Genomic DNA, 20,547 nt, shown 5'->3' with positions numbered 1-20,547 from the left:
CACACCTTCAAGGCGAGTGCTCTACCACTGAGCCACAACCCCAGCCCCATCTTTGCAGTTCTTGAAGATACTTTCTTCACCTACTAGTTACTACTGGGAGATGGCTCCATATCAGTCTAGGAGGAGGTTCCCCATTGGTTTTCCTTGGCTGCAAAGTAGGTCACTGAATGGATATACCATAATCTATTTAATAACACTCCTTTTTTTAATATTTATTTTTTTTAGTTGTAGTTGGATAGGATACCTTTATTTTATTTATTTATTTTTATGTGGTGCTGAGGATTGAACCCAGGGCCTCACATGTGCTAGGCAGTTGCTCTGCCTCTGAGCCACAACCCCAGCCCAGCACTCCTCTTTTGATGGATACTTAGATTGTCACCAGTACTTTTTTTTTTTTTTTTTTTGGTACTGGGGATTAAATCCAGGGGTACTTCACTACTGAGCTACATCCCTAGTCCTTTTTTATTTTTTATTTTGAGATAGGGTCTTGCTAAGTTGCAGAGACTGGTCTTGAACTTGATCTTCTTGCCTTAGCCTCCCGAGTCACTGGGATTACAGGTGTGCACCACTGTGCCTGGCGGGAGTTTTATGGGGGCAGGCAGTACAGCACACAGTGCACATGGGTCACCCCTCGTGCTGGGTGTCTGGGTGTGCAGGATGCATTCCTAGTGGAGCTGGAGGGCAAAGTGCTTATATATTCATGATTTTCTGAGCTCTCCTAGTTTGGTCTCCATTGTAGTTATACCCATTTACCCTCCTGCCAGCCATTTGGAGGAGGGCCTGGTTCCCCGCAGCCTCACCCACACTGGCCATTATGTAACATTTTTTTTTTAGTCAATCTGATAGTGACAAGTGACATCTCAGTGTGGTTTTAATTTGCATTTGGTAGTCCCCTGCATCCCATCCCCATCCTGTGCTCTCTTCAGGGACCTGAGGCAGCTGGGAGGGGAGCTGGCCCGGACATCTCGGGCTGTCCAAGAGGTGGGCCTGGGGCTGAGTGCCGGCCTGAAGCTGGCGGAGAGCCGGGCCCAGGCGGCCCAGGAGAAGCAGGTGCTGCTGCAGGCCCAGCTGGAGGAGCAGCTGCAGGCCAAGGTGCTCCGAGAAAAGGACCTGTCCCAGCTGCAGGTGCAGAGCGACCTGGACAAGGCTGAACTCAGTGCTAGGTGGGTGGTGGCGACGCTGTTCAAGTTCAGCTTCCCCACAGAGGGGCACCTAGAGACTCGGGGAGAGGGAGTGTCTGTTCCACGCATCAGACCCTATTTCTGCTTGGGCTCAGGCAGGCTTCCCAGGTCCCTGTGTGGGACTCAGAGGGCTCTTTCCCAGGGCACATCATGAGCAGTTCGACCTGTGAGGACAGGACCCATGCCCCTAACTTCTGCCTCCTGGACAAAGCCCAGGGTGCTTTCCAAAGAGACACGACAGTGGTGACCTCAGTCCCATTTTATAGGTGCAAAGTCTGAAGCCCAGAAGGAAGAGTGACCTGCCCAGGGTCACACAGCTAGGGAAGTGGATTTTAGTGGCTCTGCTCAGGTTTGGGGAAACACAAAAGACCCAGAAGCCAGTGGGTTTGAGGAGAAACTGGGGCAGGTCCCCTATTTACCTCTGTTGCTTCCCTACCTTAAGAGTGACAGAGTTGGCCCTGGCCATGGAGCGCCTTCAGAACCAGAATCTGGAGAAGGATCAGGTCAACAAGGCCCTCACTGAGAAGCTGGAGGCCCTGGTGAGTTATGGTGGATAGATGAGGGCCCGACCAGATCCATGGACCCAGGCTTAGGGCTGGGCTACTCAGACATGCTACTCACCCCCACATCATGTGCCTGGATTAGGGTAAGAACAGTCACCTCCTGTATCCTTTCCACACTCCCAGCGGCCCTGCCTCATGATCCCCACTGCAGAGTGTTCTCCAACCCAGTGAGCAGGGGAGTAGGACTCCACCTCCTGCCTGAGCTCCCAGAGGAGCATGGTTGCCTCCCACCAGAGGGATCCTCCCTAGGGCACTGCCTGGATTGGTTACCTTCTGTGTGGGGCTGAGCCTGGCTCTCCTCCAATGACTGGGACAGGACATTGCCTCTCCGGGCCTCTGAGGGCAGTGGGTTCTGCTAGCTGGTCTATGGATAGCCATAGAGGCCGCCTGATAGGTGGCCGTCCAGGGAGGGAGGAGAAGGTAGAGTTTCACACTAGGGCACAGCCCCTGACCGCTCTTTGTCTCACTCCAGGAGTCTCTGCGGCTACAGGACCAGGCGACCCTGGAGATGGAGGACACAGAAGGGCTCCAGCAGACGCTGAGGGACCTGGCACAGGTGCATGAAGGGAGCTCTGGGAAGGTCTGGCCAAACAGGCTTGGGCCTCTGGCCGCGCCCTCTGGTGGCCTTTGGCTGAACTAAAGCGAGTGGTGGCCCTGGGTACCCCTGTTAGTTCACCTCGCCCCTGCGCTGGGAGCCCCCAGTCTCAGAGAGAAAGCCCGGCACTTTCCAGGCCATCTGTGCGAACCGATGAATGGTGTCTTTGCAGTAAATGAGCCTTGCTGGAGAGCTGTGGGCTGAGCGCCCGTGGGGGAGGTGGACCCCAAGGCTTCCCGTAGGGACTTCTTGAGGCTGCCTGGCCTGAGCCTGGCCCTGCCAACCCCTGGGCTCCTGCTCCCACCTTCCCCACCCCAGGCCGTCCTGTCAGACACAGAGAGCGGTGTCCAGCTAAGTGGCTCGGAGCGTACAGCAGACACCTTGGACGGCAGTCTGCGGGGTCTCTCGGGCCAGCGGACCCCGTCCCCACCACGGCGTTCCTCGCCCAGCCGCGGCCGTTCCCCTCGCCGAGGCCCGTCCCCGGCCTGCTCTGACTCCTCCACGCTTGCTTTGATCCATTCGGCCTTACACAAGAGGCAGCTGCAGGTTCAGGTAGGAAGGGGCCTGAGCATCCCTAGCCACAGCCAGGGTCCCAGCCAAGCTCCTGGAGGAGGGGCTTGGGCGCCCAGGGGGCGGGGCCACAGCCTGGGGCGGGACCGTAGGCCTGGGGGCAGGGCCAGTAAGCAGACCTGGGAGTCCAGGTGTCAAGGAGATGTCTGAGAGCTCTGGGGCAGAATTGGAGCCCACAGTGGGATGAAGTGGGATGAAGCCTGGGAAGGGAGGAGGTGGGGGCAGAGCCAGAGTCCTGAGGGAGCCAGGACCTTGGGAGAAGGAGTCTGCTGGGACGGGAGGAGCATGGAAGCGAGAGGTTTCGAGGGTGGAACCAGGGGGCCAGAGGAGGAGCCTTGCGGGTGGAGTCTGAAACTAGCAGAGGAAAGAGTGGTCTAGGCGTTGTCAACTTAATGGGGACCTAGATTGGAGTTGCTTGGGACTCCGGGGAGGTGAGGAGTTAGAATGGTGAGGCCACAGAGGAGGGGAGTGGAATCCTAATCCCGGGGGGACTGAGGCCCCCTCTCCTGCTGCAGGCCAGGCCCCGGCCTAGTCCCGCTCCCACTGTAGCCTGGTGTGCTTCCCCAGAACCAGCAGAGTAAGTAGGCTCCCCAGACTCAGTGACCCCCATGCCCCAGGATATGCGTGGTCGCTATGAGGCGAGCCAGGACCTGATGTGCACCCTGCGGAAGCAGCTTAGTGACAGCGAGGGTGAGCGGCGTGCCCTAGAGGAGCAGCTGCAGCGCCTGCGGGATAAGATGGATGGGGCTGCTCAGGCCCAAGAGGATGCCCAGCGTGAGGCCCAGCGTCTGCGGAGCACCAATGAACTCCTGAGCAGGTGCCTGGGATGTCTGAGGTGGAGGAGGATAAAGGATAAATCAGTGTCTGAGCCTAAGGCCAGCCCTAATCTTTAAATGGGTGGTTCTGCACCAAAAGGTCACCACTGGTCACATGTGTCTATTCAATTTTAAATCAATTAAAGTTTTACCAAACGGGCTGGGGATGTAGCTCAGTGGTAGAGCTGCTGCTTTAGGACCCGAGTTCAGTTCCCAGCACTGCACGCACACACGAAAGTTAAAATTCATTTCTCAGTTGCATCAGCCACATTTCAAGTGCTCTAGATCTACACATGGCTATAGAACATCTCCCTCTTCTCAGAAAATTCTTTTTTTTTTTTTTTTTTGATACTAGGGACTGAACTCAGGATAATTTACCACTAGCCCCCCCCCCCCACTTTTAAATGATCTTTTTAAAAATATGTTTATTTTTTAGTTGTAGTTGGACACAATACCTTAATTTTTTATTTGTTAATTTTTATGTGGTGCTGAGGATCGAACCCAGGGCCTCGCACATATGAGGCGAGCACTCTACCACTGAGCCATAACACCAGTCCTCCCCCACTTTTAAAAAATATTTTTAGTTGTAGTTGGACACAATAACTTTATTTATTTATTTGTTTATGAGGTGCTGAGGATCAAACCCAGCACCTCACGTGTTCTTTGTGAGCACTCTACTGCTGAACACAACCCCAGCCCCAACCATCAGCTCCTTTTATTTTCTACTCTGAGACAATCTCATTAAGTTGCCAAGGGTCTCACTAAGTTGCTGAGGCTGACTACAAACTTGGGATTACAGGTGTGCACCAGTGTGCCCAGTTTCTCAGGGAAATTTTGACAATGTTGTTTTGAGACTGTTTCCTAGAGGGCATTTAAAAAATTTTTTTATATGTTTTTGTACTGTACATTGAATCTGACTGCACCTTTTTATTTTATTTTTTAAAAATATTTTTTAGGTATAGGTGGACACAGTGTCTTTATTTTACTTTATATGGTGCTGAGGATCGAACGCAGTGTCTCACACATGCTAGGCAAGCGCTGTACCTCTAAGCCACAACATCAGCCCTTATTTTTGATTTTGAGACAGATTCTCACTAAGTTGCTTAGGGCCTTGCTAAATTGCCCTTGAACTTGTGATCCTCCTGCCTCAGCCTCCCTACTCACTGGGATTACAGGCATGTGCTACCATACTTGGCTTCCTGGAGATTTGCTTTTTTGGTATTGGGGATTGAACCCAGAGGCACATAACCACTGAGCCACATTCCGAGCCCTATTTTGTGTTTTATTTAGAGACAGGGTCTTTCCAAGTTGGTCAGCGCCTCACCATTGCTGAGTATGGCTTTGAATTTGCAATCCCCCTATCTCAGCCTCTGAGCCACTGGGATTATAGGCCTGGCTTTATTTTTGTGACTAAGGTCTTGCTCAGTTACTTAGGGCTTTGCTGAATTGCTGAGACTGGCTTTGAACTTGGCGATCCTCCTGCCTCTGCCTCCCGAACTGCTGGGACTACATTCGTGTGTGTGCCACTGCAGCCAGCGTCCTAGAGTTGTTGTTGTTGTTTTTTAAGACGGACACAATATCTTTATTTATTTGTTTACTTTTATATGGTGCCGGGGATCGAACCCAGTGCCTCACGCATGCTAGGCAAGTGCTCTACCACTGAGTCACAACCTGGCCCCCCCTCTTTTTTTGGTAGTTGTAGATGGACAGCGTGCCTTTATTTTATTTGTTTATTTATATGCAGTGCTAAGGATCAAACCCAGTGCCTCACACATGCTAGGCAAGCTCTCTGCCACTGAGCCATAACCCCAGCCTGTTCCTAGAGATTTTTAAGAAAAGAAATTATCTACCTCTCAGCTACATGGTAATTTTTGTTTTATCTTCCTAATTAGAAGTGTTTAACAAAAAATGTGAAGGATGAGGGGAACTCGAAAGGGGGGGCCCCTCACAGCCTCACCTGCTCCTCTGAACCCCTAGTAGGGTATTTGTTTTGTTTCTATTGTGTTTCCAGGCAGTGAGGTGGCAGAGTAGGGGCACTTGTACACCCACCATGTTTGCCAAGTGCTTCATGTGTATCATCTCAGTCTTTCTGTCAGACTCCTGCAGTTTGGAACTCACTGTATGGAGATGAGAGACTTGCCCAATCTCACAAAGCAGGTGTGGCCCGGTGGGCAGGGTAGAATTAGAATTCAGGCCCATTGGGTGGCCACCCATGATTTCCCTGCCTGGGAAGGAGATGGCTTTTTTAAGTAGTGCTGATCAGCGAGCAGCCCGTTTTGCATTCCGCTATTTTTACTTAATGTCATGTCATATAAGCTTTTCCCCACCCACTGCCAGCATTAGTATCTAGCATATTTGGGGACTGCAACTTCGAGGGAAGAGAGGGAAGCCGTAAACCTGAGCCAGAAACCCCAGCTGGCTTGAAAGAAGGTGTTACAATCAGCCCCTGCCCCTACTTGTGACTATTAGAGTTGTGGAGAATGGCGGCTCCCTGCAAGCTTTTGGGATTCCCAGTGGCAGTCACACGCTCCCCTGCTGTGGCTGCCAGGTACTGCTGTTCTGTGCAGCGGGAGCTGATCTGGACAGGTGCAGCTCTGTTGGGCTTGCTAGGATTGTGGAGGAGGAGTATCCTGGGGGCCTTTTGTGTCTGTGTGGCTTAGCAGAACTGGCTGCCAAATTGCCCGTGTGTTCCAGGAGCCTACTCCTGGCCTTTTGCACTTGGTGGGGGGACTCACAGGTAATGCAGCACCTTCTTCCATCCCACTAGGCCTTCAAGTGGGCAGGCTCGGGGAAGAAAGCCAGGCTCCTGCTGGGAGGTGTGGGTGAGCTGAATCAGCCAGGGGAGCATCAGAACAGGCTTCCTGGAGTGAGAGTCCTGGGAGGACAGAGGACGCAGCTCCTGGGCAGTGGCACAGCCTGGCTTCTTTGCGGGGAGAGCAGCCATAACAGCGCTTGCTGCTCCACTATCCCTTGTCCTGCAGGGAGAAGGGCAGCTTGGCCCACAACCTGCAGGCGGCCCAGGAGCAGGCCAAGGGACTGCGGCAGGAACTGGAGAAGCTGCAGGCTGCCCAGGAGGAGCTGCGGCGCCAGCGGGACCGGCTGGAGGAAGAGCAGGAGGATGCGGTTCAGAACGGCGCCAGGACACAAAGGGAGCTTGAGCGCAGGTGGGCAGCTCCTCACCTCTCCACCAGCTCCCAGAGGCCTCCCAGGGAGCCTCCTGGCTCTCACTGCAAGCCCCTGGGCACCTCCTCTGTCCTGAGCCTCCTGCCACCTGGAGGAGGCCTCTGGTGTTGCACTGGCGCCTTGTCTTCTACCCCACTTCTACCTGGGCCAATGGACCCCTCCTTAGGAGGCCAGGAGGCTTTTTGCTGCTGGGAGGTCACCATTTTGATGCCAAACTTAGTGCGGATACTTGATGGGCATAGTGCACTAGAGCCTGGCCCTCCTGGGCTCAAGCAGTCCTCCTGCCTCAGCCTCCTAAGTAGCTGGACAACAGGTCTGTTCCCTTGAGCCCGGCTAACCAGCCCCACTTTGGGGAAAGAGACTCAGGGAGGCGAGTCACTTACCTAGCATCAGAGAACTGGTAGGAGGCAGAGTTTGAATTATAAGAACTATAACAATTAAAATTAAAATAACTATTAATAATATTCTTATTAAAAAATTTAAGGGCTGGGGTTGTGGTTCAGTGGTAGAGCGCTTGCTTAGCATGCATGAGGCATTGGGTTTGATCCCCCGGCACCACATAAAAATAAAAACAAAGGTATTGTGTCCATCTACAACTAAAAAAAAAAGAAGTGCCAGTGCACCAAGGTTCTCTTGTTTAACTCTCATTGTAAGTCTGTGATGTAGAAGGTGTTATCTGCATTTTGTGGATGTTGAAACTGAGTCAGAGAGGTCATGAAACTTGTCCCAGGGTACATGGTGAAAGAGTTGGGATTGGAGCCTGCACTGTGTGGGTCTCTAAGACACAGGTTTGACGTTTAGTGCACTGTAGGAGTGGATGTTGTTCTTGCTTGGGAAGATGTGTCAAACACTATTTTAAGCATTTCCTGTAGAGTAATACACATTCTCATAATGACTTCTTAAGGCAGGTAACACCCCATTTTGCAGATGTGGAAACGGATGCTCAGAGTCAGGGAGTTAACAGGCAGGGGGTTGGCTGTCCTTGGGTGTAAGGCTCTTGCCCAGCAACCTGCTGGTTGCAGGTGGCCAGGACAGAGAAGTGACATGAGGCACCTGCCTGTCTTCTGTCCCACAGCCATAGACAGCTAGAGCAGCTGGAAGTGAAGCGCTCGGGGCTGGCAAAGGAGCTGGTGGAGGTGAGGGAGGCACTGAGCTGCGCCACGCTGCAGCGGGACATGCTGCAGGCCGAGAAGGCAGAGGTGGCCGAGGCGCTGACCAAGGTGGGTCCCCATTTACCACACGACTACACACCTACCTCTGACCCTAGGTCCCAGGTCTTCCCAGTATGGCCACAGACTGATCCTTGGCTGACATTGGAGCCTGGTCACAGACTGACCTCTCCCTGTGGACCAGGCTGACTTTTCTTAGTGGCCATATTCCTGCTTTTCCAGATGCTCCCGGGCAGTATCTAGACCGAGGTCCTGTGTCTGTGGGAGGTGGGGCCATGGTCCAGAAAGTTTTCAGTGGGAACCTGCCCCATTCCCCTCACCCTGGACCCTGAGAGGTACCATCCTTAGGCTTCACTCAGGGGAAGCCCTGAGCCTTGGCCCCGTGCTGCGGCATCGCCTGGGTTCTCTTTCCCTCCAGCTCTGCAGCGTGCAGCTTCTTAATGTCCTCACAGGCTGCAGCCTCCTCCCTGAGCAGGGAATTTCCTGACTTATCTTCCTACACCATCCCGAGGTCCATCTCTGCGCCTGTCCCTGTCTCTTCCCACCCACCCGTCTCTCTCCACCTGACTGGCTCTGACACATGGTCCCCTCCCTGCAGGCTGAGGCTGGCCGCGTGGAGCTCGAGCTGTCCATGACCAAGCTGAGGGCAGAGGAGGCTTCTCTGCGGGACTCCTTGTCCAAGCTAAGTGCCCTCAACGAGAGCCTCGCCCAGGACAAGCTGGGACTGAACCGCCTTGTCGCCCAGGTACATCGTGTCGTGGGCCCAGAGGCCTGGTCCACCTGTCCTCCCCATCGGGGAGACCCCACTGAAGTGTCCCAGACCCTCACACCCTGCACCCGTCTGTTTTGGTCTTTGCCACTCCTGTGTCTGTCTTCGTCTGTCTCCACTCTGTCTGCTCTCTCCTGGTCTCACAGGAGGGGTCCTTCTTCATTCTCCCTTGTCAGTGTCCACACACCCTGCCCCTTTCCCCAGGCCCTCTCCTGGGCTGATCAGTGGGTGAGTGGAGGAGCATCCCTGTCCTGGGAGGAACCCTTGCTTACCCTCCCGCCACACTCACCCCTGCAGCTGGAGGAGGAAAAGGTGGCCTTGCTGGGCCGGCAGCGTCAGGCAGAGCAGGAGGCCACCTTGGCTCTGGAGGAGCAGCAGAGGCTGGAGCAGCTGCGGCTGGAGCAGGAGGTGGAGCGGCAGGGCCTGGAGGGCGCCCTACACGCCACGGAAAAGGCCCGGGAGGCCCTGGAGCAGCAGCTGCCTGAGCTGCGCAGCGAACGTAGCGGGCTGCAGGAACAGCTGGCTCAGGTGGGCGGAGCAGAGGGGGACAGGCCCGGCCTAGGAACCTGCGTCTGAGTGAGCTGTACCACTTCCCTGTGCTCAGTCACCCCGTCAGTAATTCGGGGCTGAGAGTTCTTGTCAAGAGTGTCATGAACGATAGTTCTGAGTGAGCTGTCCCACTTCCCTGTGCCTCAGTCACCCCGCCAGTAACTTGGGGCTGAGAGTTCTTGTCAAGAGTGTCATGAACAATAGGTGAGGAAACTAAGAGCCCAGCAGAGGGGCCTGCTGTCAGCTGTTGGCACGGGTGTAGCACATGGTGGTGTGGAGAGGCTTGAGGGATCAGAATCAGACATTTTGGGATGTCACAGCTGCAAGGGACCCTAGGGCTTCAGGGACCTAGGAACTTAATGTCCTGGAGTGAGTCCGGTTCCTGGAGGGGCATCTGGATAAGGTGAAAGGGGAGCCGGAAGTGGCTTCCGCCCTCCACTCCAGCCAGCAGAGCAGCTCCCCTGGTCGGTTTTATATGTTCAGCTGTTCTGCAAGTTTTGGGGTGAGGAAGGGTTGTTGCCCCTCACTCCCAGACTGAGTGAGGGCCTTGTTTTTGCACACATGTGCGCTGTGCATCTAGAAAAGGCTGGAGTGCCCATTGCAGATCACATAGCAGGGCAGAGCCTGGGCTCAACCCTGGGCCTCCTGCCCGCCGGCGGGAGCTGGGTCAGACCCCGAGTTGAGGTGCCATGTGATGAACGGGTCCGGGGTTCTGAAAGTGGTGCTCACAGTCCCTGGTGGGGGCCAGCTCTCCCGGCAGCTGAGCGGGCGGGAGCAGGAGCTGGAGCAGGCCCGGCGGGAGTCCCAGCGGCAGGTGGAGGCACTGGAGCGAGTGGCCCGGGAGAAGGAGGCGCTGGCCAAGGAGCGGGCCGGCTTGGCTGTGCAGCTGGCGGCGGCGGAGCGCGATTGCCAGGCCCTGTCAGAGGAGGCCACTCGCCTGCGGTAAGGTCTTGGGCTCTGCCCAGCACCCCCAGGGCCTGGCGTTGGCCCACAGGGGCCGTTACTTAGGAGCCTGGCTTGCCAACATGCCCTTGCTGTGGCTCAGCCTTCCCCAGGGGAGCGTGGCCCAGCTAGGCAGGGAGGCTGGCACTGGGCCCGGGGCTGGGCACGCCCTGAGAGCCAGTTACCTGGGCTGTTGAGGCTGAGGCTCATGGCCTCAGGGGCTTGTGTACTGCAGCGTGGAGAAGGCAGCCCTGGAGAGCAGCCTGTTCGAGGTGCAGACGCAGCTGGCCCAGCTCGAGGCGCGCCGGGGGCAGCTAGAAGCAGATGGACAGGCCCTGTTGCTGGCCAAGGAGACCCTGACTGGTACGAGGGGCCAGGGACTGGGACACCAGGTTCTGGGATTCCCCCAGGCAGGCAGCATTGACCTAAGAGGTTTCAGCTTCCCCGGAACAGCCCCTCCCTCTCTGGGCCCCAGATTCCTGCTCTGGCTAAACCCTTGCCAGGATGAGGCGAGAGGCACAGGTGGCCTGACTCAGCAGGAGCTGCTGTGGCTTTGCTGTCCTCTGGGCGGCAAGAGACTTCTGAGTTCTCCTGCAGAGCCAGCGGCTGCTTTTCCCAGGACACTCAACACTTCCTGTGTGTCCCGACTTTCTCTAGCGCATGGCTCTTCCTGCGCTCTAAACATCAACGCGGCACTTACCTGGGTTATGGAAATTGACTTCCTGTTTACGTCCACCTAAGCAGACAGAACCAGGAAGGGAAATGCTGGTGGGTTTCCCACCAGGAGATGGTGTTTGGGTGGTCCACAGAAGGACACACCATCGCATTGTCACCTGTGTGAGTGCTGATAGTTGACACTTGACTAAGAATGCTTATATCATTAGTCAGTAAAGGGGATGCTTTGTGTGGAGCTGGACAGCATTGCAAAATTACTGATCTCTCTGTTTCCTCATCTGTGAATGAGGATAAAAATAAACTAGGCATGTTATGTAGGTGAGATGAAATTGTGGGATATAACCCAGGTGCTTGACTGTGGTGTGCTCAGTCAATAACAGGGTATAGCCAGGTGCTGTGACCGTGCCTGCAATCCCAGCAACTTGGGAGGCTGAGGCAAGAGGATAGCAAGTTCAAGGCCAACCTGGGCAACTTATTGAGACCCAAAATAAAAACGAAAAGGGCTGGGAGTGTGGGCTTAGCATGCAGGAAGCTACGGGTTTTATCGCCAGTAACCATATATGCAGCCCAAACGGGAGTGGTTATATTTGACATCCTTCCCGTTTGTGGGGGCCCCCCTTTTGTGATATTCTAGGTAGGCAGACAGAGCCAGTGGGCCCATGCAGCAGATGGAAAAACTGAGGTCCAGAGAGAATGAGCCACTTCTCCAAGGAAACCAGCCCAGATGCCAGATGAAGCTTCTCCCCTCCGGGTTCTACCATCTGGTCACCTGGCTGCAGTTTGCTGGCTTGAGGGAAGGTTTTGCCCTAACCTTGTTTGTATCCACCCTCCCTCTTGTGCAGGTGAGCTGGCAGGCCTGAGGCAGCAGATGGTAACTGCAGAAGAGAAAGCAGCTCTGGACAAGGAGCTAATGGCTCAGAAGCTGGTGCAGGCGGAGCGGGAGGCCCAGGCCTCTTTGCGGGAGGAACGGGCAGCCCACGAGGAGGACTTGCAGCGACTCCAGCGTGAGAAGGTATGAGCACCTTGTAGGGGCGGTTAGGGCTCTGAGCCATTGTCTCCTCTGTACCCACAGAGTCCTCTTTCTTGCTCTGCCTCCGTGTCCACATCTGAGAAACAGGACTTCATTTCTACGGTGGAAGCCCTAGGGGCAGCTAGTTGGGAAGATCCATGGGGATAGGGGTGTCCTTATCAAATATGCAGATTCCCAGACCCCAGATTTAGTTCCCACCCTGGTGATTCTGATGCAGGGGGTTCATGATCACATTGAAGAAAGGCCAACGTTGCAGGGCATGTAATCCCAGCAGTTCAGGAGGCTGAGGCAGGAGGATCTAGTATTCAAAGCCAGTGTTGGCAACTTAAGGAGGCCCTAAGCAATGCAGCAAGACCCTGTTTCTAAATAAAATCGAAAAAAGGATTGGAGATGTGGCTAGTGGTTAAGTACCCCTGGATTCAATCTCCAGTGCCCAGGATATATATAGCAGAAAAGTACTTTTCATTTGTGATACACTATTTGCAAATGAAAGATCACTGGCACCTGAACATGTAAGAAAGGGAAGGGGGCAGAATGAGGATTTGTAGTTCCTGAGTTTGAATCTGATCTTGGTCACACACTGGTGATGCTAAGGTCTCTGTGTCTTCATTTCCTATCAGTAGAAATGGAGATAGAGAAGTATGAGGTACTAGGAGGAGGAGGTGAGGTGATCCATATAGAGGGATTTGGATGGTGACTGGTACTTAATCAGTGCTTTACAAATTATTATTACTGATATTGGGATACTCTTCAGAGCAGCTCTCAAGACAGATGCCCTGAGCCACCCAGCCTGGATGTCTGATTCTGACAGTGTCAGGCTGCTGCTGTGAGGGTCACCCTGGGTCTCAGTGGATTTGGGTGAATATCAGCACCCCTCCCAGCAGGTAGCAGCATAACACTTGAAGAAGAGGCCCCCATCCTGCTTCTCTCAGCATCCAGGGGCCAGTGCTGGGGCCAGGCACCTGCCCTCGGCACCTTGAAATGGGCTGTCCTTCACCTATGAGCTCTTCCTGGCCCCCCACCCCCTCCCTGGGGGGCCAGACTCCTTCGATCCCCTTATGCCCCACCCCTTGCTTTTCCCCCACTATCCTCAAATTCCCTGCAACCCCCCTGGCCTGGCCTAGCCTGGCTGCTGGGTGGGAAGCGTGGCTCTGGCCCCCTTGCCCACCGGGACCCCTTGGTTCCCAGCACATCCTGCTTACTCTGTCCCGGGCCTTGGTGGCTGTATTCCTGGGCTCACTCTCTTTTCTCTCTTTGCCTGGCTGGCTGCTCTTCCACCCTCCTCCGGAGAATGTTCTATGCCACATCTGGGGCCGCTCCTGCTCCCTGAGGCTCTCACAGCCCTGGCCTGTGCCTTCATTTCCCTTATCGCCTGTCTTGGTGAAAAGGTCACCTGCCCTGTCCGAGCTTTGGGAACAGATGGCCTTTTCTGCCTTGATGTGAATGAGGGGCTGCTTGGGCCCCTTCCGGTGGGTCTCATGTGCCCGCCCTGGCCCCCCAGGAAGCCGCATGGCGCGAGCTGCAGGCTGAGCGGGCCCAGCTGCAGGGCCAGCTGCAGCGGGAGCGGGAGGAGCTGCTGGCCCGGCTGGAGGCCGAGAAGGAGGAGCTGAGCGAGGAGATAGCTGCCCTGCAGCAGGAGCGCGACGAGGGCTTGCTCCTGGCCGAGAGCGAGAAGCAGCAGGTGCGTGAGTTCTGGTGTGGCCTGCACGGCTCCCCAGGCCTCGTTCCATAGCTGGTCCCCACGTGGCCACCTTGCAGTCAGGAGGCTGAGGCAGGCTGCTTCCCTCTCTGGGCCTCAGTTTCTTCACCTGTAGGTTGGGGAGGTGAGGGGTGTGTGTGAAGCATCGCTGAACCCCATGCCTGGGAGCAGGTCATAACCCTGGAAAGCTGTTCCTCATTCTCCCATCCGTCCCCCTACCCAGGCTGGGCGGGTGTCCTCATGACTGCCTTCTGGTCAGTCCCCATGATGCCCATGGCAGCAGCTGACCCTCTCCCAGAGAACGAATTCCTGACTTTTCCACAATGTACGACACAGGGCAGACTGTACCCATCTCTCCTCTTTGCCAGGGTCAGTCTCTTTACCTCTTTGAGCCTCAGTTTGCTCACCTATAAAAATGGGAACAATGAAAGACTTTGCCTCGGAGTGGTGGGTGAGTGAGGTCCGTGGATCAGGTTCATGTCCAGGCAGAGTGGGGGAAGGTCCCCGGCTGCCCCGAGGACCAGCCAGTCCCCCAACCCTGTGTTCCTTGCCTCTGCCCAGGCCTTGTCTTTGAAGGAGTCCGAGAAAACAGCACTGTCAGAGAAGCTGATGGGCACCCAGCACAGCCTGGCCGCCGTCTCCCTGGAGATGGAGCGGCAGAAGCGAGATGCGCGGAGCCGGCAGGAGCACGACCGGGTAGGGCGGTCAAGCAGTGGCACCTTCTGAATAGGGAGGCACAGCTCCGCCGGAGGAGGCCCTCTAGAGGGGAGGCTTGGCCTCCTTGTGGAGCTTCCAGGCTGTGGAGGTTCAGCCCTTCTTCGGGAATCCTTGTGTGAGGGATGGACACACAGCTCTGCCCTGCTGAGTCCCCTTGTTCAGGGGAGAGACCAGCTGTGCCAATAACACTTAAATAGGTGTCGTGGGGTGAGCAGGGGTCTGGAAGGCCAGCAGGAGGGGCTGTTTGGAGCTGAAATTGGACAGTTCAGCCAGCAGACTGGGCGTCGCACGGGGCAGGATGAGGGGACACTGCAGGACCAAGCCCTTCCGTCCTAGAGCACCATGCATGCCCTGACATCTGAACTGAGGGACCTCCGGGCCCAGCTTGATGAGGCCACTGCTGCTCACGCCCAGGAGGTGAAGAGGCTGCAGGAGCAAGCCCATGACCTGGGCAGGCAGCGGGAGTCCTGCCAGCGTGAGGTGGGTCTCCCGCCCCCTAAATGCCACCATGTGCCTGCTGGGTGCCTGGTCCTGCGGGGCCAGAAGGCATTAGATGCTTGCCTGCATTCGAAGACAGATGGACAGCAAGCATCTGTTAAGCCCCTGTTTTGTGCTGGTGCAGCTTGGGGACTGAGAGAGATGAGTGGGGTTCCTGTCCTTTGGTCTCATCCACAGGCTAGTCCTGACTAGTGATTATTTTAGCCCCAAACACCGCTGACTGGCCCTAAATCATAACGCACAGCTGAGGACTGGGCAGGTGCCCCTGGCTAAGGACATGGGTGTGGGCCAGCTCGAGGGGCCCTGACCCTTGCCCTGGGCTCACAGGCAGAGGAGCTTCGGACTCAGCTGCGGCTGCTGGAGGATGCCCGCGATGGGCTGCGGCGGGAGGTGTTGGAGGCGCAGCGCAGGGTGCGGGATGCCCAGGAGGGTCGTGAGGCCCAGCGCCAGGAGGCCGGGGAGCTGCGGCGCAGCCTGAGTGAGGGTGCCAAGGAGCGCGAGGCCCTGCGGCGCTCCAACGAGGAGCTGCGGGCTGCAGTGAAGAAGGCTGAGAGCGAGCGCATCAGGTGGGTGTCGGAGGGGACCAGCTCTGAGTCCTTCCAAGCCCTGTCCCTTCACTGAATCTTGTCCTTGGAACCTAACTTCATCCATGGCCACGCACAGGTGGGGGTTCTTTGGCCCTAACCACAGACTGGCACGAGTCATTTTTGGTGGCTTTTCTATCTCAGATGAGGGACAGGTAGAGGCGGTAGGCAGGGTTGGGTCCAGACCCCACTTGCCGTCATCAAGGAGTTGCTGATGTACTTCTAGCCGAGGGCCTGGCCCAGCCCTGGAGGCTCAGGAGGGGCCACGTGGGCAGGCAGCGCTTGGGACGCTCTGCGCCAGGGTCAGCCAGATCCACCCCAGGAGTTATGGGGAGGGTGTTTGCGTAGAGCTGCAGAATGCACTCCTCCCAGCACCCAGGCAGCTCTGCCCTCGGCCCTCTGCCCTCTCTAGCCTGAAGCTTGCCAGTGATGACAAGGAGCAGAAGCTGGCACTCCTGGAGGAGGCTCGGACAGCAGTGGCCAAGGAGGCCGGGGAGCTTCGTTCTGGGCTGCAGGAGGTGGAGCGTTCCCGGCTGGAGGCGCGGAGGGAGCTGCAGGAGCTCCGGCGGCAGGTACCCCACCGCTCCCTGTCTCTTGCCGTGTGGCAGCACTCCTTTCTTCTCTGGATGTTAAAGCAGAGGCTTGAACTACAAGGCTTTTACCTGACCTTGGTATTAATGGACAAGCTTTGAGGATTCCTCACCCTGCACAGGGGCACGTGCTTGCAACCCCAGCAACTCCGAAGGCTGGAGGACGGCAAGTTCACAGCCGGCCTGGGCACCTTAGTGAGGCTTTGACTCAAAACAAAAAAAAATGCTGGAGATGGGGCTCAGTGGTGGCACCCCTGGGTTCCATCCCGTCCCCCGTACAGGGGCAGGGGAATATGCATTTATTTATTCCTACATTCCCCACTTACCTGGCCACAAGGGCTCTATCAGCATGCTTAATGCCCTCTGCTGAGGTGAGTGCAGCTCAGAAATGAGCCCCCTGGGTTCCATTCCCAGTTCCAAGGACAAGAGGGGAGAGAAGTGGCCCTGGAGAGAGTGTGGACAGGTTGGCATGTGTGTCAGTCGAACTTTGTGGATGGACACTGAAATTTCATGTTATTTTCATGTGTCAAGAGCTGTTTTCCTTTTGACCAATGAATCTTTTTTAGCTATTTAAAAATTTAGCATCGGTCCTTGTTCACACCTGTGCAGAACAGGAGGCACCTGATTTTGACCTGTGGCGCTTGCTAATCCTGAATTGACGATCTCCCTACTCCTCAGCAGCAGCAAGCACTGCACAGGCACCTACTGTGTACTAGGCATTGCCTTTGCACTGTAGCTTCAAGGGCTCAGACTCTTTTGCTCTAGGAGCCTGAAAAAGCCTCATTCGGCTCCTAAGCGCCCCTCCACAGAGAGCCCACAGTCCCCAAATACATGCAGAACCCAGAGGTGGGAACCGTGCTGAGAGTCTCGTCCTCTCTGCCCAGTGCAACCCCTCCACCTCGGCCTCTCCTGAGTAGCCACAGGAGCCCCTGAAGGGAGCTGGCATTTACATGCCAGGCTCATGCTGGGTGTTTGCGGGCTACAGCACCCTGTTACCCTCCTGGTGCCACTGTGGGGTGGGCAGGCATCGCCCCCACCTGCCCCATGGGGAAGCAGGCTTAGAACACACCTGCACACTCTGCTTGTCTGAGTGGAGCCCAGGTCTGCTGCCTGCGGGCTGTGTGACCTTGGGCAAGTCTCTTCAGCCTGCCTAAGCGCTCTCGCCCCTTGAGAGGGATACTGTTGGCACCCGCCCCGCAGGGCGGCATAAGGAGTAATGAAGCAGTTAGGGTGAAGTGCTTGGAACAGAGCTGGACATGCAAGCCCTCCAGAGGAGCTGCTCATTGTGACTGAGGGGAATGTGACCAGAGCTGTGGGCCCTGCCCTCTGGCACTCCTGGTTTGATGGGACTCAACCTTCCCTCCCCTCTGGTACCCAAGAGAGGTAGTTGGGAGGCCAGGGACTACATGGTGAGCTGGCCATGAGTGCCCTGTCTGACGTGGCGGAGCACAGTGAGGCTGTCCAGGGCAGGGGCTTGTGCTCCATATGTGTCCCTAGGCCAGTGTGCCTGGCCAGGACCAGGCAGGGCACGGGACAGTCCCAGCTGAGCCTCCTGTGGCTCTGCTCTCATAGATGAAGGTGCTGGACAGTGAGAACACCAGGCTGGCCCGGGAGCTGGCCGAGCTGCAGGGCCGCGTGGCCCTGGGTGAGCGAGCAGAGAAGGAGAGCCGGAGGGAGACCCTGGGCCTGCGACAGAGAATGCTAAAGGGCGAGGCCAGCCTAGAGGCCATGCGGCAGGAGGTGAGTAAGCAGATCCCCGGGCTGCCTTGGTGGGGACAGCTTGGGAGGTAGGGGGCCTGCCCTGTGCCACTCCAGTGGGAAACAGGTGGGCACTCCAATGCCGGAGTCACAGGTGACCACTCCCCAGGGCTTGTTCCTGACTCTAGTTCTTGAGTTATAACAACAACAACCAAAATAGCTGTGGGCCGAACATATGCAGGCACTGAAAGGTACTCTGGGCAGGGACTCTGGATATATAACCTTGATTCTCCCACAGCCGCATCGGGTAGGGTCTGTTAGCGCCATTTCACAGAGACATTGAGGCTCAGACAGGTCAGGGGATCCACCCAAGATCACACAGCCACCTAGGCCTGACTCTGAAGCCAGCGTTTTTCCCACTCTGCCTTTCCTGGTTGTATCCACTGCCAGTCTCCTGCCCTGGGTCTACTGTGTGATCTTGACTGAATCATCTGATCTCCGTGCTAGAGGATGCTAGAGGGACTCTACCACAGGCTCTGGCATCCAAGTAGCACTCCGTAGGGGGGTTTCCAGTCAAAGTGACAACTATGAGAGGGGAGGCCTCAGGACATCCCGCAGGCTGACTCAGTCTCTAAACCAGAGGGTGGCTTGTGCCTGTGTGATCGTGCACCATCAGTAACTAAATTTTCTAGGACATTCCCTGCCATGGTGTGCAGATTTACTGATAAATTGTGTGCACTGAGACACAGTGTAGTCTAGTGACTAAGAGAACAGTCTTTGGTAGACTGGGTGGATCATGCCTTGTAATCCCATTTACTTGGGAGGCTGAGGCAGGAGGATCCCAAGTTTGAGGCCAACCTAAGCAAGTTAGAGCTTATCTCAAAATAAAAAATAAAAAGGGCTGGGGGTGGGGCTCTGCAGCAGGAGGGCCTAGCTTTGAATCCCAGCCTGCAGAACACTGGCTGTGCGGCCTTGGACAAGTAATTAGCTTCTTTGTGCTTCAATTTCATTCTCTATTAAATGAGGATTACTAATAAACAATAAACTTTTTTTTTTTTTGGTTTTGGGGAAAGTACTTCATGCTTAGCACTGGTGAATTCTATCTGTATGTTAGTCCTTCCTTCTAATAAGTTAGTCCTTCCAACTAATGAGCCGTGAACACCACGGGGCCTATGCCCAGAAGGAAGAGAGAAAAAAATCCATTTCCTCCTACACCCATGGATGCCCCTGCACTTGCTTGGGTCGAAAATACTAAAGGGAGAGTGTGGTCGCTTGGGGTGCTGGGCACCGGGCTGGGGGAGGCCTTAGGACATCCCCCTCACTCCCTGGCCACCCCAGCTCCAGGGATCCCAGCGGAGGCTGCGGGAGCAGGAGGGCGAGTTCCGAGCCCGCGAGCGCGGCCTGCAGGGCTCCCTGGAGGAGGCGCGCAGTGCAGAGAAGAAGCAGCAGGACCTCGCCCGAGGCCTGGAGCTGAAGCTGGAGGCGGCGCGGGCGGAGGCCGCAGAGCTGGGGCTGCGTCTGAGTGCGGCCGAGGGTCGGGCGCAAGGCCTGGAGGCCGAGCTGTCCCGAGTGGAGGCGCAGCGGCGTGCCGCAGAGGCCCAGCTAGGGGGTCTGCGCTCCGCCCTGCGCCGGGGCCTGGGCCTAGGCCGCAGCCACACCCCCAGCCCCAGCCCCAGCCTGAGTCCCGGCCAGCCGCCAGCTGCAGGCTCCCCGGCCCGGGAGGCCCGGGATGCGCCACCACCGGGAGGTGAGTGCCCAGCCTTTGGGGCTCTAGGCTCCTCCCCGTTGCCCCACCCACGTGTGCAGTCCCAAGAGCCCGCCCTCCACCGGCCAGGCCCCTCTCCAGGAGGAAAAGGTTCTGAATGCCCCAACTCCTTTTCGGGTCTTTGAGCGCCATCCTCTTAATGGTCTGTGCCCCCTCTCCATCCACTTCAGCCTCGCATCTCAGCTCCACACTCCACAGGAGCCTGTGACTCCGAAATCAGGTTGGCACACCCAGGCCTGACCCCCTTCCAGGATCTCTTTCATTCCTTAAGTCACTCCACTTAAGTACCTAGTATGTGACTTAAGCACCTAGTATGTGCCAAATACAGTTTAAGCACTAGGCATGCTGCAGAAAGCAAAACCCACCGGCGTGTCTGCCCTTAGGGAGCTTATAATCTAGGTAGGAACAGCAGCAGTAAGCATGATAGACGAAATGTAGAATGTATTCCTGGTGGTCAGGGCTGGAAATAGGCAAAAATGAAACAGGAGACATTGCCGATTGGAGCAGACACTGGAAAATAGCTCTACAGATCCTCAGAAAGCTGAAATTAGAATTACCATAAGACAGTACTTTGAGGACTCCTAGGTGTGCACCCAAAAGAATTGGAAACAGGGACCTGAACAGTTACTTGGACACTGAACTTCATTACAGCATTGTTCGCTATAACCAGAAGGTGGGGACATTCCAATTGTTCATCGACAAATACTTTTAAAAAATGTGATATATTCACCTAATAGAATACTGTTCTGCCTTAAGGAATGACATTCTGATATGTGGCACCACACAGATAAACCTCAACAATGTTACGCTAATTAAAATAAGTTAGTCACAAAGGAACAAATAAAAAGGATCCTGGGGCATGGTGGTGCTCACCTGTAATCCCAGCAACTTGGGAGGCTGAGGCTGGAAGATGGCAAGTTCAAAGCCAGTCTCAGCAACTTAGTGAGACCTTATC

At 55.8% G+C, this 20,547-nt stretch overlaps 1 protein-coding gene across 9 annotated transcripts in view; it reads left to right on the top strand.

The window, feature by feature from the left end:
• Positions 1 to 20,547, top strand: part of Crocc (ciliary rootlet coiled-coil, rootletin) — a 44,410-nt gene that overhangs the window by 14,947 nt on the left and 8,916 nt on the right. For all 9 annotated transcript variants that reach the window (XM_076861188.2, XM_076861183.2, XM_076861185.2 and 6 more), the window contains 19 exons: positions 927 to 1,163; positions 1,624 to 1,720; positions 2,217 to 2,300; positions 2,658 to 2,891; positions 3,527 to 3,726; positions 6,706 to 6,888; positions 7,983 to 8,127; positions 8,675 to 8,821; positions 9,143 to 9,373; positions 10,143 to 10,336; positions 10,572 to 10,699; positions 11,854 to 12,023; positions 13,543 to 13,722; positions 14,302 to 14,436; positions 14,794 to 14,937; positions 15,283 to 15,521; positions 15,952 to 16,111; positions 17,702 to 17,869; positions 19,166 to 19,574. In XM_076861188.2, coding sequence (XP_076717303.2) covers positions 927 to 1,163; positions 1,624 to 1,720; positions 2,217 to 2,300; positions 2,658 to 2,891; positions 3,527 to 3,726; positions 6,706 to 6,888; positions 7,983 to 8,127; positions 8,675 to 8,821; positions 9,143 to 9,373; positions 10,143 to 10,336; positions 10,572 to 10,699; positions 11,854 to 12,023; positions 13,543 to 13,722; positions 14,302 to 14,436; positions 14,794 to 14,937; positions 15,283 to 15,521; positions 15,952 to 16,111; positions 17,702 to 17,869; positions 19,166 to 19,574 — 3,485 coding nt within the window. The remainder of the gene's footprint in view (positions 1 to 926; positions 1,164 to 1,623; positions 1,721 to 2,216; positions 2,301 to 2,657; positions 2,892 to 3,526; positions 3,727 to 6,705; positions 6,889 to 7,982; positions 8,128 to 8,674; positions 8,822 to 9,142; positions 9,374 to 10,142; positions 10,337 to 10,571; positions 10,700 to 11,853; positions 12,024 to 13,542; positions 13,723 to 14,301; positions 14,437 to 14,793; positions 14,938 to 15,282; positions 15,522 to 15,951; positions 16,112 to 17,701; positions 17,870 to 19,165; positions 19,575 to 20,547) is intronic.

This window comes from Callospermophilus lateralis, chromosome 7, assembly GCF_048772815.1.
Source record: "Callospermophilus lateralis isolate mCalLat2 chromosome 7, mCalLat2.hap1, whole genome shotgun sequence".
Taxonomy (NCBI): domain Eukaryota; kingdom Metazoa; phylum Chordata; class Mammalia; order Rodentia; family Sciuridae; genus Callospermophilus; species Callospermophilus lateralis.
Note: the sequence above shows the minus strand (reverse complement) of the source record. Positions and strands in the feature narration are given on the sequence as shown.